Genomic DNA, 15,432 nt, shown 5'->3' with positions numbered 1-15,432 from the left:
TAAATGAATAAATTGTTAAATTGCCAATATGTCTTGTTTCGTAAGACTAAAATCATCCAATCCACGAAACGACACCAAACAAGAGTCATCAGCAGAATAAGCTGTTTGGCATTGGCAGAGAAGATTTGGCAAGTTTACATGGGCGCAACCCACATACTCAGCTCTGCTGCTCATCCCACAATGAATGTTCCTTACAAATGTGGCACCATTCAAAGGGGAAATAAACAGGCTTTCCAACATGTGATTTCTTGGCAAGAAGCATTGTTACAAGAAAAAAATAATCTACCAAACACAAATTTCCATACATTTTGTGCGATGTTTATAGAACAGATCATTATTGAGTCAACAAAACACAATTCAAGGCCAATAAAAATTGTAGATATGAAGCACTTATCTAGATTGCAGTGAGCAGGAAACGCTTATTTGTTTTGATATAAGTAAGAAACTGTAACACAAAAGAGGATCCTTCGTCCTCCCCAAAAAAAGCAACCCCTGGTAGCAAACCTTAGCCTACATGTTGATTTATAATGTTACTGTTGAGCTCATGACGAACAGTGGGTAAAGTAACATCAAAATTATTAATAATAATTTATGATAAATGACACTTTTAGCATCACTGTATAGCCCAATGCTGTAAGTTTTATATCTGACATTCATGTTATTCTGCTCTCAGTCTGTTACTCTCTCTTCTCTCTCACGCATACTTAATTTAAATTGAACACACACAGACACACTCACTTACCGTAAATAGTCTCTCTCGCTCTCTCTCTCTTTCTCTCTGTGTGTGTGTGTGTGTGTGTGTGTGTGTGTGTGTGTGTGTGTGTGTGTGTGTGTGTGTGTGTGTGTGAAGTCACTACCTCTCAGAGCCGGGGCTGTAGCCGAAGCAGCGCTGTGGACTCTGCCACAGTTGAGGATCACAGGATTTCTGGAGCCGCGGAGAGTCTCTCCTCTGCACGGTCCGCTCAGGTTGACAACTGCAGCAGCCTGCCCCCGACATTATCCCGCATGGAGACACCTCCAACCTCGACACCATGCACCTCTGAAAGCTTCAACACGCCGTCTTTTGTCTAGCCTGCGGGGAGAGAAAAAAAAAAAAAGTCTGCAGGATCACTTTTCCTTCTGGTGGACCAAGCGGTGAAGGATTTAAAACAAAACAAAATCATTTCTTCTTTTTTTCGGTCAGGCTGTTCCCTTTCTCCCTCCGCCTCCCACGGTCCACTGCTCGATTTTTGGGACTTTTTGTTTCCTCGGGAAGAAAGCGCCACTGTTCCCCTGAGTCTACCTGCTCGCCCAGCACCCATGAATTCGGATAAAAATGTGTACCTCGGCAGAGACAAAGGCATCATGCGGAAGAGAGCGTTGCTCCTTCGGAAAGGCTGCAGCTTCGAAATTACCAGGTAGGTGTAGATTTTTTAGATTTTTTTTTTATTGAGGGGGATGTTTTTGTCTAGTGCAGGAGGGCGATCAAAAAGGCTAGACTATCCCACAGACACTGCAACCTCCTTCATTGAAGTGGACACACACAACGAGTTTCCAATGGGTGCCTTTCACCTTGGTTGGAGATTTAGCAGTGATATTTGCGTGTGTGCGCGCATGGAGTGGAGGAAAAGCCCCACGCATATGTTTCCAAGGATAATGTGGCCACATTGCGCATCTGATTATGTTAACACTCTGGACAAAATAACCTCCTGATGTCATGTGTTCATCTTATCATATTTGAACCGAACATCATGCGTTTGCGTCCCCTCTTGGATCGTGTGTGGAAGCGTTACGCGCGAATAGATTCGGTCTGCACCTGACCCTGCAATGTTGACAGAGCTGCTTAGTGGCAGGACGTTGCCAGACGTAATTGAATTACCAAAATTAGGTGTTGATTGGGCAGCCCAGCAACACCAAAGGTGCCCAATCGTGCGCCATACAGAGCAGGAAATGTGCAAGTTTTTGTTCTACCCAAAAATAGTACCACTCCAGGAGATGATTTGAGGGATCACCTGCTGTATACCACTTTGGCACAGCGGGACCCTAGTGAGTCACACGCATCCCGAGGCAGCAGACATATGAAGGCAGGGGGTCTTAGCTGCCAGGTAGACCACTTCATGTGCAGGTGATTTGACTTCTCAGTGTGGTGTAACTGGTTTCAGGGGGAACCTCCCATAAAACCCCTTCAAGCTTTCTGAGATGTGTGGCCGCCTGTTGGGGTCGCTCAATCTGGATGACACTGACTGTGTGTCCTCAAGCCAGCAGTGAGGAAGCTTCCTGTGTTGTGCAGCCACGAGAAGGCTGTGTATAGTAGTTGATAGTTGCTATATTTAAAAGCTTTCACTTTACTGATGTCAGACCAGTTCCTTTATCTTTGCATTCTTACTAACTTGTAGAGTGTGGTTTATTTTAAGAGAAAAATGTCCATCTGATTTCTGCAGGAGACATGAACAAATTGTCTATTTTTCTTGGAGCAACTGTCTAAACCCTCAAATGATCAAACTTACTCCAATGAAAAGCTGGGGGGAAAAAACAGAAAAAACTTGACATACTTGAACATCTTGAAAGCATCAAATCTTCTGCTTCAGAAAATGACTCAAGTGAAAATGAATCTTCTGCCGATCAACTAATCGATAGACCTATACTTATCAATTGGAGCTTTAACTTCATTCTCTTATTATAATGTCCGTAGACTAGTGTTCTGGTCACACCGCACACCCCCTCCCCCTTATACTCCCACCTTCAGTATAATTTTCCTTCTATTTCAGCCGATCTGCGGAGGTGTGCACAAGTGCAGATTTTCTCTTGAATCTTGTTGCATTGCTCTTATTGCTGTTAAATCTGCCTCAGTGTGTGTGCGTGTGTGTGTGTGTGTGTGTGTGTGTGTGTGTGTGTGTGTGTTTGAGATGTCTCCATCCAGGCTGCAAGGTCTCTTCTCTACAAACAGAAGCAAGTTCGGGGTGTGTGCAGGGGTGAAATTTGGCCAGATTTGTGCCAAACACTTACTTTCAAATTACACATCTCCCCTAATGAGCCTGATTTATCCTGTGTAGGATAATGTTGCACCCAGAGTCACCCTGCTGTAAGGCTTCCTGGCAGACTCTCTCTCAGACACTCGCAGTTTAACAGACAATCAATCAGAGTGCTCCCGCATGGGGGAAATAGACTCTACACTTTACTGAGGAGATATGAAAGACACTCGAGTAAGGAGCTGCTGCTCAGGAGTCTGTGTATAGTTTATTGTACTGCAGAGACCCAAACAGACCCTTACACACAGGGACATCTTCATAAGGACATATAGTGTACAGGGTGATGTTAACCTGCTTTCATGTGTGTTGCATGCTCAATCACACACAATGGCTGGAGTGTTTCCATATGGTTGCCTGAGGATTTAAGTCATGTGGTAGATTTATCTTGACATCAATCTGCCCTCTTTCTTTCTCCTCCAGACAGGAAGAAGTACCTCAATCTTTAACTCAAGTGGAAGTAGTGGTACAAAAAAAATACTCTATTACAAGTAAAAGTTAAAGAGTATAGGTTTTGAAAGCTGAAGGCATTCAGGTATTGAAACAAGTAAGAAAGAAAAGTATTTATTTGTGGAAAGAATGGCCGCTGTTAGCGATAACGTTGCATTAAATCACAGTGTTTCCTCCAGAAATGTTTTGAGGCTCCTTCCATTGGGCCATACACGAAGTCAGTGAAAATATGAAAACATATGTTGGGACTAATAACTTAACTCAACACACATTTTAAATGAATCAACAACTATGTTAGAGTCTTCCAGAGAGTGTACAGTCTTTAAATGCTGTATTTCAACAGCAACAAAGAGAACCTCACTTAAATCAAAAAAAGATGACTGCTGAGTGATCATCGAGTCATGATTGCAAACTACAAGAATTTGGAGGGGGGGGGGGGGGAAAGTCCTGATTGGTTACAGCTGGGAAATGCAGTGCACATTACAACAACACAATCAAATTGGGAGGAGTAATAACGTTTGTGTACGAATCCTGACTGACTACGTTGCTGACTTGACTGAAACTGATCACTTTAATGCCTCGAGAAAAATGAATGTTTGATGAATTCCATTTGATTAAACTGTAATCATGTCCACTCCCTCATGTGCAATAGATTTAAAAAAAAGACTGAATGGTAAAAAGACGTTGTTGTGTTTCTAAAAACTGTACTCATAAAGGAGAGGATATAAGCTGCTGTAGCCTTAATGGAATGGGTCTTTTTTTCTAAGCACAAGCTGGGTTGTTCATAGTGATGCATCCAAACTAACACAGCTTTTGGCATCAAGTATTTAATCATACTGGGTGAGATTTCAAGTGGGGAAATCACTCTTTGGCCGAACTGCTAACAGCACTTGAGGAACTTTTGTATCAGCAAAGTGTATACCAGAACTCAAACAAAAAAAGTTTATGGTGTAAAGTTGTCTTGGTTATGTGTACTCTGTCTCTACCAATGTTGATCTGCTCGAGGATAAACACTTCACATCACACTATTATTTCTGACTGTTTTGGACACTGCTTCTTGGTGACTAAGCCTTATCTAACCAAGTCAGCGGCGAGCCAGTTGGCAGATATTCTCTCCGACAGCAGGCAGGTAGCTGCTGCATGCCGCTGTGCTGCTCATAGAACAAAAGTTGAATGGAATAGAACAAGTTGTTTTCATGGTTGCACGTGGTTGGTGAGTGACAGATGATTCAGAGCTTGTGCGTTATCGTTAGTACATGTGTGTAAGTTGTGCGTTTGTGAGAGTGTGTCCACATTTTCTCTGGGCATACAGGGGAGCTCAACTGATTTACATTTATCGATAGGTCTATCTACCGGTCTAGTATATTGTATATTAGTCTCCATAAGAGGCTGTGTAGAGTCTCATAAACTGCCTCAAGTTATGTCATTTGTGTCAGCATCTATTGGGACTGAAGACTACAAGAAGGAAAAGGAAAAAAAATCACACATTTTCATTCAGCTCCCCATCACTGCTTGAGGCTATCAGCTCTATGCAACATTAGCTGCTACTAGCATAACTCATCCCAACAACTTAGATATAACTGCAACATTTTGCAAAACCATTAGCCCTGATCTTTGCGCGTCAAATTGTGTTGGGATTAACACTCCATGCAGTTCTAAAATTTGTTAAAAAAATTATATTTTTGCTGCATAGAGGACCTAGCAAATCCTGATAAATTGACTCAAATGATGTCACTCAAGGCTGTAATGATAAAAGACTGAAAACCTGAATGTTTGAAAATGGAGAAGAACTGTTTAGCGTGTAAGACGCGAGTCAACCAGCTCCCCGTCTTTATTTGAGGAAAGCTCAGCCGTTAGCATTTTGGGTTGCATTTGGGTAATGTAGGCCTCAGGTTTTGACAAGGAGGAAAAGTGGGTGGAATGAAAACAACATGATATCTCTGGCCTCCTTTACAGCACAAAGGTGTTGGTTTAACAGTTTCAGAGGGGGGCTAATCACTGCACTGTAGAAATGAGAGCTTATTGTGGCCGTTTAAGCTAGCACACACAGCTTCGGGCAAGTTCTTTGCTCTTGAGTCTTGAGCCTGACATAATAAAAGTCTGGATGTCCTCCAGGAACAATAAATCCTCACCTTTTTAGTGCATTTTCCCATTCATTTCCACAACAATCATTCCATGTCTCTTTGAGGCTATCAACCCCGCCTGTCACTGACTTTTGGTTTTGGCTCGTGTCGGACCGCTTCCAGTCAGCTCTGGCTCCTTGTGTGTGTTGAGATTAGACTACATGGTGACACTTTGAGGAGCCAAGAAAACACTGGCTCTGCTCAGACTACGAACTGGCAGAACAAACATAAGTCTAAGACACGGTGCCAAGGAGGCAAAGGGAAATAATGCAAATGGGGTTTTCTACTATAAGCAATATACATACAATGAGCCAGCAAGCATACAAACCCTGCCCACTGGAGGAACATTTGATCTTATTAAGCCTCTATCAAACGTCAGAATAAGTCTTGCTGTCTATGAACTCAAAGGCAACATCAGCAAATTCTGTTGTGGCGGAAACTAACCTCATTGTCTGCAATATGTTAGTGCTCACTTGTCAATCCACGAGAGAACATTTGTAGTTCATTTAAGGAAAGGCATTCGCTGGCAATAAGCCGTTTGCGTGCATAACTGGACCATGAGGAAAGAGAAGCACATTTAAGCTCGAGCTAACGGGGGGAAATGTGCGATTGAAACTTGTTACTATGGTTTAAGCTTGTGGAGCAGACATAACAAATCCAACTAGATAAGGAGCTTGTTCGCAATGTAGGAGGGACAGATTAGGTTTGACGGATTGTTGCCCTAGTTGGCTTTGAAATGCCTTCTAATGTTCATTAATCAATCCAGCCCCTCCTTGCTTTTACCATCCTCCATCCTCCCTCTGAACAAAAAGCTTACATAAATCAGCAATAACTTAGGCTTGCGACTGCAGCCACATTAACGGAGCTAAAATAGATACTTGGCAAGCTGCAGCAACCGAAACTCACACAGACTCTTATTTTATTCTCGCCCCCTCATTCACCTTTCTTCCTGAACTTCTCATTTCAGAGGTCATTTGAGTGCATTCTGCTTTGAAATACTAACAGAGTGTCTTCATTAACCTCGCCCGCTGCCAAACCTACATTGTTCTATGATTTCTGTTGCCAGGGGCTGTGCCGTAGCATGTCGGATTGGTGCAAGATTGGAGCCAGATGCAGCTGAGATGCATCGTGCTGCGTTCAAGTGCAAAGTAAAGAAACAGTTTATGCAATGTGCATTTTTAAAGAGAGAGAGAGAAAAAAAAGAAAAGGATATATGCATTAGGGTTCCTCCTCTTGCGGTTTACGTGTGAAGTTTTTACAGTAGGCTTCAAAGCCGTGTTCGAATGAAGAACACGTGTTTGGAAAGTCAGACATGATTTTGGGTCTAAGAAACGCACAGTACATGAGGACAGAGCCGTGTGGAGTGAAAGTGGTTGTAATAGGCTGGGCTGTCGGGGTCTCCCTCTGCGTTACAGTCTGTCATCAAGCCCACAGCGGGGAGATAAATTGATGGAGTGCAAGATTTTTTTTTGCTGACTCGAGGCACTCCTCTGCTTTGCACACTGTGAACATTATGCAGCTCGCACATTAGACACAAACACACAGCGATGTTTCACTCCTGTAGTTGTTTGTGTGTTTGCATAACAGGGCAGAAGCAGTATAGATGTTGCATTTGATGTTGCACTTTAACTTCCGTCCATCCATCCATTATCTGTATCGTTTTTTCCCGTTGTGCTTTTTCACTTTGAGGTCCATCATTGTTTGGTAGTAACAAAAACAATCCATGAAGTCCATTGCCCCATCTTCAAATTTCTTGTAATTGTCCAATCATGAAACCACAAAAGTTGTAGTTTATAACCAAAGAACACCCTAGCCAAAAATATATACTGTACATTTTAGAAGCTTTTTTGAGAAATTTGCCTCAAAAATATGTGTTTAAAAGTGTATTCCTTAGATTTCGCATTACATTCGAACAACATTGTCAGGCTCAAAAGAGACATTTTTTTATAAAACATGGGATTCTGCTGAGCTGACACAAATATTCAAGTCCCTTGTATTCCTTTTTCTCACCTTATCTTAAAATGATCCTAAATTATCCACAAAGCAGCTCATCTGCTTACAGCTTGCTCAATCGAGATTTGTTAGGCTAGCAGCTAATGTAGCCCTATAGCTGTTAGCCTTTAGCATAGGGTGACCATACGCCCCAATTTGAGTGGGACCGTCACATTTCAAGTTCTGTGTCCCGAGTCCCCACAAATATCTATAGAACACCAATATGTCCTGTTTTTGAACAGTCCCTGTCCCAATACACCATGCTGGCAACACTGATTTGTCTCTACAGTATGTATGTCAATGAATGTCGTCGCCAAAGCGGTTGCTGTTTTAACCAATAGAAAAACATCACTAAAATGAGTCAATGTTCAATACAAATTTGTTCTGTACATGTGTCAGTCAATCTGGAGGTTGCAGCTGTTGCTTAGCTAGCCTGGTTTAATCATGCTAACAGTATCTGCTGAGTAATGACAGGTAGACGAGCTGTCATGCCGAAAGCAAGTCAGCGTTTTCCAAAGAGCTCCAGGAGAGTTACAGCTTCCTTTTGAAAAGCACCAGGTAATGAATATGCTGCTTTTTGCACACACTGCAAGTGTCCATTTTCATTTGCTCCCGGTGGAAATGCCGACATACAAAGCAATATTAAAATGAGCAAACACAAATGGTGGGTACAGGCTGGAAGCAGAACTGATACGATCTAGTTCATTGAGGCACACGCAGTGGCAACCAACTTTAGAGCTGCTCAGGAGGAAACCTTTACCTTCCACTAGCTTATGTGATCAGTGCAGGTAACCCATCTGTGGAATCGATACATAAAAAAAATTCAAGTAAAAATTCAAGTGTCCCGATGTGGAGGTTTGAAAATATGGTCCCTCTACTTTAGCATAGATGAATGGCGTGCTGCAGAAGTGAGTTAACCTTAAGTATTTTTTCCACACCCATAGATATTTTTTCAGCTTGTAGTCTTTAGCTCTATGTTTTCATACCTCAAGTGACATCACTCAAGGGCACATAGATTAAACTTTGCATACAGCTCCCTCGAAGACTTTTGGCACAAGTGCAGCAGAACCTGTGTACCGACTTTGATGCGTAAAAATTGAATAGAATTGATTCACAAATGAGTAAGTATAACAAATAACTTATGCTCCATACATTCATTTCTTCCAGGAATTAATGCGTGCGTCACAGTGTTGTTGTCATGTTGAATCACTTTCTGGATTTCCATAGAAGGAGCAGGGAAATTGGAAGGAGTCTGCGAGGCTGGTTCTGCTCTGCTAGGCCGTACAGTCGGCCCCTGAGTAAGGTCTGATAAACACTGGACTGTAATCACTCCCATATGGGTCTGCACAACCCCAGCACACAGTCCAGCCATGTGCACAATGCTCAGGCTCATTTAGACGGAGAAATAGATTCAAATTACCAGAAGAAAAAAAATCCACACAAAAGTAAGAAGAAGGACAAAGCCCTCACTTGATAACAGCTCTGTGTAAACTTTTACTCTTCCACAGGAACATCTGCTTCCATTTAGGGCTTTAAGACACATACCTACACATTAAAAAGCACGGTGCACTGCTCCAGGAAAGCTTAGAGGCTGGAAAAAACATTTCCCATTATAGTTAGCTGGAGTAAGGCCGGCATGGAGGTTTACTTACAGCAGGGTATCTGTTGAGATGTGGCCAGCTCGAGCACAAGCCACAAACCACTTCCATATAAGAGTCATATTCTGGGAGTGTTTTCTTTTTCCTCAGTTGTATACATTTTCTCTTTTTTTCTTTCTTTCTTGGCCCATGTCAAGGATGACGCAAAGTGAACGTGAGTGTGTTGAAGTATGAGACATCACAGGAAGTCGGCACAGTATGGCCACAGTCTGTGTGTGTGCACACCGTGAGCAGCTTCACGCCAGCCCACTGCCCCCGCCGTAACCCCTCAAAGAGAGATCCAGGAGAGACGAGAGGAGGAAGTGGAGCCTGTGAAGGGTTACTGTTACTGTACATTTCTACCCTGCGGTTTGAAGGGAGGTCGGCCAAAACAACTCCTCTTGGTTAGAAAGTCAGCAAACAGAAAACCGGAGGTGGAAGTTAAGTTTGAAAATTCTTGCAGAAACCTCAAGAAAGGAGATGTTGAAGTGTGGAAATTCTTTACAAGGGGAGTTTCCCAAACTGTAAGCCTTCTGAGATTGAAATAGTTTATTGCACGTCGCTATTTCTTCTGAGTCAGTCTTTTATTATCTAAAAACACAAAACAATGTGATGTACAGTATAGGACGTGGAGGGAAATGGCTTAGCCTTCCAGCAGTGAGTTACAAGCCTCAAAAACCTTTAACCAATGACGAATTATAAGCAATGCTAGATTTTATGTAAAACAATCGCATGATCTAATGACTCATTGTAGGAACTGAAGTGGGGGTAGTGTTTTTTTTTGGGGGGGGGGGGGGGGGGGGGGGAATTTATTGGATTGTGAATTTGACTCGCCGCTTCATGATGAACAGCAACGTGGTCCTTTAGGTCAAGATCAACAAGCACGCTGACTTCATCAACATGCTAATGTTAAGCGTATCCAACTTTAACTTTATTCACCATCGTAGTTTAGCACGTTAGCATGCCGAAACTTCCCATCTAGCATTGATAACAAAGTACAGCAAGTAAACGTATTTTGGTCATCAGCCTCATTAATCGATGAATTACTTTGGAAAGTCGATAAAGGTACTTAAGGTCAAAAATCAACAAAGTTTCATCATTTCATCATCTGTGGACCATGCATGCCTGTACACAACACAAGGATCAAAGTAAGCAAAAATGGGAGAATTACACATGGGCATTGACAGACATTTACTTGGAGTATTTGCTTTTTGAGGATCCAGACAGAATAAGAAGAAACAGGGGGAAAAACTTAGGTTCAAAACCCCAAAATTGAATTTATTTTTAATTACCTTAACACACAGCCGACTGTGCATACGGACTGAGGGAAGGGAGCAGGTAGGGTTTGTGATGCACTTTTTTTATTCCATAGTTCATCTAAAAACACATTTTTACAGAAAGTAACATACAATATTTTTCCATTTTCCTGCACTAGATAGTTCATGTTACATTACATAATGATATGATACTAAATATGAAATATTGTCATAATGTATGTATTGCCAAAATGATCTCAGGTTGTGTACAATTTAGTACAAACTGTACATTCAGTTCTTGAACATAAAACTGTGATAAAAGTTGAAACCACAAGGGGGCAGAACCTCCCTGTTAAAACACTATGTTAGTACATGACAGAAGGCCAGTATCAATGAAAAAACATTCCACCTTTGGATATTAACTGTGAAGTTTGGATAAAATGTGTGTCAAGATGATGAGTTGCAGAAAAAAAAAAGCAAATCTTGAATTGTTTAAAAACAATTGAAATACACACTACTAGATCTTACAAACCTGGTTTAATTCTTTGGTTGCCCGTTCTTTTCCACTAGGAGGAGTTAGTGCATAAAGAACCACAGACATCAGGGTGAAGAGTAGCTGGACTCAAGAAGTTTCAGCTGAGGGTTTCATTCATAGGCAGACACAAGATCTCTTTGTGCCTTTGATTCTGTGAAAACATAAATGTTTGTATGGCCCTTTATGTAGTGGAAAATCCCTATATAATACTGAGCAGCAGTTATCAGGACTTAAGAGTGTTTTCTATGTACAGAAAAAGTTTGCATCCACACACACACACACACACACACAAACACAGTACCCATGTAGCCAAAGGGTGGAGGGCAGAGTGTCATCCAGAGCGGCACCGATCGTTCCAGACAAAAGGTTAATTCTCCTGATCATGTTTAATGAGAGGGCCACCATCAATCCGTGCTGCCTGACACTGTGACATTTCACAGAGGCCCCGTGGTGACCTGCTGGCATTTGGGATGCACCGAGTACGCAGAGGCCAAGCTCAGAATCCAAATCATCTGAATGTTGTTTGTATGTGTGGACACACAGGTGTAATGGATAGTCCTCAAACGCTTGTCGCGAATCACATGAAAAGCTTCAAAACTCGTACGTCTGATGTAGCTGATAACACAGGTACCTTTAGTGAATTCAAAGTATAATCAAAGTAAAGAAAAACGTCAGTTATACCAACAACCAATGCAACACATGTGGGTTATTTTCTTTGTCAACCGATTTGTAATTTTGTCGGAAACTGACGATTTATATTTGTAAAGGCCTGTTTTATGTTCCAGCAGGCTTTTTTGTCTAAACCCCCAAATAGTTAGCTTTTATGTATGATAAAGAATAGCATTAAAATGATCACATTTTAAATAATCTTTAGTTAATATTATGCTATCAGACATTAAAACTTCAAACAACTTCTATGTCGCTCAATAACGTATTGCTCCTCGATTATTACAAGTCCAAAATTCAAACTCCTACTAGAATAGAATAGATGTTTATTGCCATTTGCACAGGTATATGTAATTCTATTTAATTTTTTCTACTGAAGCAATAATAAAAAATAAAATTAATAAAAACATACTTCTTTCACTAAAAAAAGGGGGGGATTGAGGTGTTGCTTTTTTTTTTTTTTACTTTACATTCAATTTGTAGTCAAGTCCAGTGTTTCTCAATTTAGGGATGGCATGGCCCTCAATGGTCATATGACCAATATGGAGACCTGTGAGATTACAAATAGGGATTGACAGAAAAAAAAGTCACAAAATGATTTTCACTCTTGTTTTCTCTCATCTTTTTGTGAATAATTGAGATGCTTTTACACTCTTCAGAGAAAAACCAAACCGAGAACAATTCCTAAGACCACTGCTGATATCTTTATCTATAAGGCTGGGCCAGACATACTCCACTCAAGCAGAGGAACAATCATGAGCACAGTGCTGGAAAACGCTGATTTGACACTTTGCTGCTGTGGAGTAACACTTACTGGCTTTGCGCTTTCTGAAGGTCCACTAACACTCATTTGGGACGTTTGGTCATTTCTTACCTCGCTGTGTTCTAACGGGTGATATTGTTTCAAATGATGGAAAAGGTTTGTAGTGTTGCCCATTTTAGCCTCACATGCCTTCTGGTGTAATTGTAGGTTTCAAACATGTGTTTGAAAAAATGATATTGCAATAATTAATTATACAACGATAAATTTAGTTTTATTGCCCAGGCCTGTCTTTAACAATGCAACTTATTTACAGCACATTTAGCCTACTTAACATCACTCCTCATTTGAATGCATCAAAGTGAAAGGTACAACATTTCCTAAAAAAATGCAGTGGAGTGGAGGTATATAGAACCACTAAGTCCCTGTGAAAACCTTTGAGTAAAAGTAACTTCCATTACCACTGATATAAGCTCCAAAGTCCAAGCTAAATACAGTCCTGAAGTCGTGTTTTGCTTCCTGATTCATTGCGTGCTCCAGGTCCAACACAATCGTTGGATGATAGTCAAATGAACGATTAGTCATCACTGCTTCCTCCTCCGGGTAAAATATTACCCAGACACAGAGCGCCATCAATGAAAGGTGACGCCATGGCAGGTCAATTGATTTGCATGTTGTCTCTGAATGTACAGTATGTGATAAATAATCACCCCACTGTGTTGTGATAGTAGTACACTTTCCATTACACAGTGGGCCAATATGTTTTATTATTGACTCATTTTCATGCGTCTGTATTCGTAGAAATGACACCCAATGTGACATTGTGCACTCTCTCTCTCTCTCACACACACACACACACACACACACACACAGTAACAGAGGCCTTGTTCATCCTCTGCGTGGGAAAGTTGCCGTGGTCAGACATGGCTTACTCTGTGAGACTAAAGGGCCGGAGTGGCAGCTGTCCAGAGAGAAGGCGGAGGAGCTCACAGGGATTAGAACACTATTGAGTCGAGAGCTCCTGATCCCGTCATGCAGCTCCTGCAGAGGCTAATGTGGGAGTGCGAGTGCGCACACACTTAAGTTTTGTGTACCTGAGCACCACAACCTTTTCTGGCATGGACACAAGGATTGAACCCACTCACAATAATGCCTACACCTACGTTCATCTCCTTGCGCTTTGAAGTTGTATTCATCTGGGGGATGGAAAGCCTGGGATAGTCCAACGCTGCCGGGTCCCAGAGCTCGAAATCAAAGTTTTATAGTTTAAATTCACTTCCAAACTGAAGATGAAGCGTTCAAAAGACTGCAAACAATGCTCACTAGTTGTTAGTCAGCGTAATTGAAAGTTGCTTAGAGGGTGTGTGAACACTTGAGTTTGTTTTTTGCTTAATGACCTGTAGCCTAATGCCGGATACATTGTCATGTCTCAAAGGTTTAGTTAATCCATAAGCAAACATTATGTGCAGATTAAAAGGTGACATTCAGTCTGAAGAACATCAGTTGCGTCAATCCAATCTCTCTAACACGTCAGCATTTTTAAGTTGTAACATAAAAGTTTCTTGTTCCCTTCTGGATTTCTACATTTTCTAGCGATTCTCTAAAGCATTGCAGCCTCTCACATAGGTTATACTTAAAGGTGTAACCTGTACTAGCATAGGAACCCTGTAGGGTCTTTTAGGGTGAAAAAACTGTGGACTGTCTTCATTCACTGTTTCTCAGTAAAACACCCTCAAAATCGAATTTATTTCACATTTCATCCTCAAATAAATGTTTCCATTCATGTTTATTTTTGCACTCTAACGCAAAGCTACCTTAGTAACAAGCTTGCTAGCTTCCAAGTACTCGCCATCGCCTTCACATCACTTTGTTTCATAGCACATTGGCATCATCCCAACCTATCGAACAGTGAGACCGATGTGCCTGATACAAAAGAACTTTAAAAAACTTGCTCTACAGCCCTACTAGTGGTCAAAGACTTTAATGTTTCCCCACCTTAACTATCTTTGGAATTAGTTACTTATGATGACTGTTATTATGTAAACAAAAAGCTTAAATTATTTTTTTTTACCATTTGCTTGCATTTAAAGTACCAAATGATTATATAATAATGAAAAAAATAAATAAATATCTGCTATATTCATGAGAAAAGTTAAAGGAAAGCATCAAGGAACACAAAAAGTTAAAGCTCCTGTGAGGAACTTAAAGGTTGTGTCAATACTGGTGCCCCCTAGTGGACAGATCGGAATGGTTTATGTCTTTGCTGGTCTTTTCTTATACATACATAGAAAAAATAAATCCTGACATATAATTGTGTCTTTCTTAATTTTAAATGTCTTTAAAAGTGCAACTCACAATGAATCTGTGGTGTGGGAAATAAAAAAGTTTTGGCAGTTTTGGCAGGGTGTCGTTATCACCTCATCCGACACCTACACCAGCAGCAGAGGTGATAGTGTCTTTTGCAGGTCATATAGAGGGAGGCATCACTATTCATTTCATTATGTCTCATTATCAGATAGAAAAAGCTTACAGGAGCTTTAAACACAAACCCCACGTACTCTCAATCAACTTTTTCGTGTTCAGTATTAATGGACTGAATTCATCACCTGGAGCAGGCCGCTGTCCCATTATAATAACTACTTGTTATGGCAGCTTTGTTAATGCATTCAGAATGATAGCTTGATCTCTGAACAGGAACTCTTCCTCTTCTGACTTCCCTTGTTACAGACGGGCTTCACGAGCGACTGTTGAAAACCAGACGCCCTCATGCAAAGGCCATGTGAGCAGAGCGTGTCAAAGTGTGACAATAGGAGTGTGTGTGTGTGGTGCAGTAGTGTTTATGCAACACGTATGAATGTTTCCGTGTGTATGTACGTGCGACAGGCCTCTAGGCTCTAATTAGAGGTGGGGGTGTTCAGGTATCTCAGGTTGACTGTTTGTAACTGGATCCTGACATGTGAAAACGGAGGCTGTCACAGTCTCTTCTGTAAAAGTCTCTTTTTTTCTTT

At 41.3% G+C, this 15,432-nt stretch overlaps 1 protein-coding gene across 4 annotated transcripts in view; it reads left to right on the top strand.

Annotated features, from left to right (window-relative positions):
- The first annotated feature begins 829 nt into the window (after window positions 1-829).
- The window catches only part of garnl3 (GTPase activating Rap/RanGAP domain like 3), a 72,173-nt gene continuing 57,570 nt past the window's right edge, over window positions 830-15,432 (top strand). For 3 of the 4 annotated variants that reach the window (XM_061060598.1, XM_061060597.1, XM_061060594.1), the window contains exon 1: window positions 830-1,397. In XM_061060598.1, coding sequence (XP_060916581.1) covers window positions 1,300-1,397 — 98 coding nt within the window. In that variant the 5' untranslated portion in view covers window positions 830-1,299. The remainder of the gene's footprint in view (window positions 1,398-15,432) is intronic. The other variant, XM_061060595.1, reaches the window with a different exon arrangement.

This window comes from Labrus mixtus, chromosome 17 (assembly GCF_963584025.1).
Source record: "Labrus mixtus chromosome 17, fLabMix1.1, whole genome shotgun sequence".
NCBI lineage: Eukaryota > Metazoa > Chordata > Actinopteri > Labriformes > Labridae > Labrus > Labrus mixtus.
The sequence above is the reverse complement of the archived record's forward strand: the minus strand, read 5'-3'. Positions and strand labels throughout refer to the sequence as shown.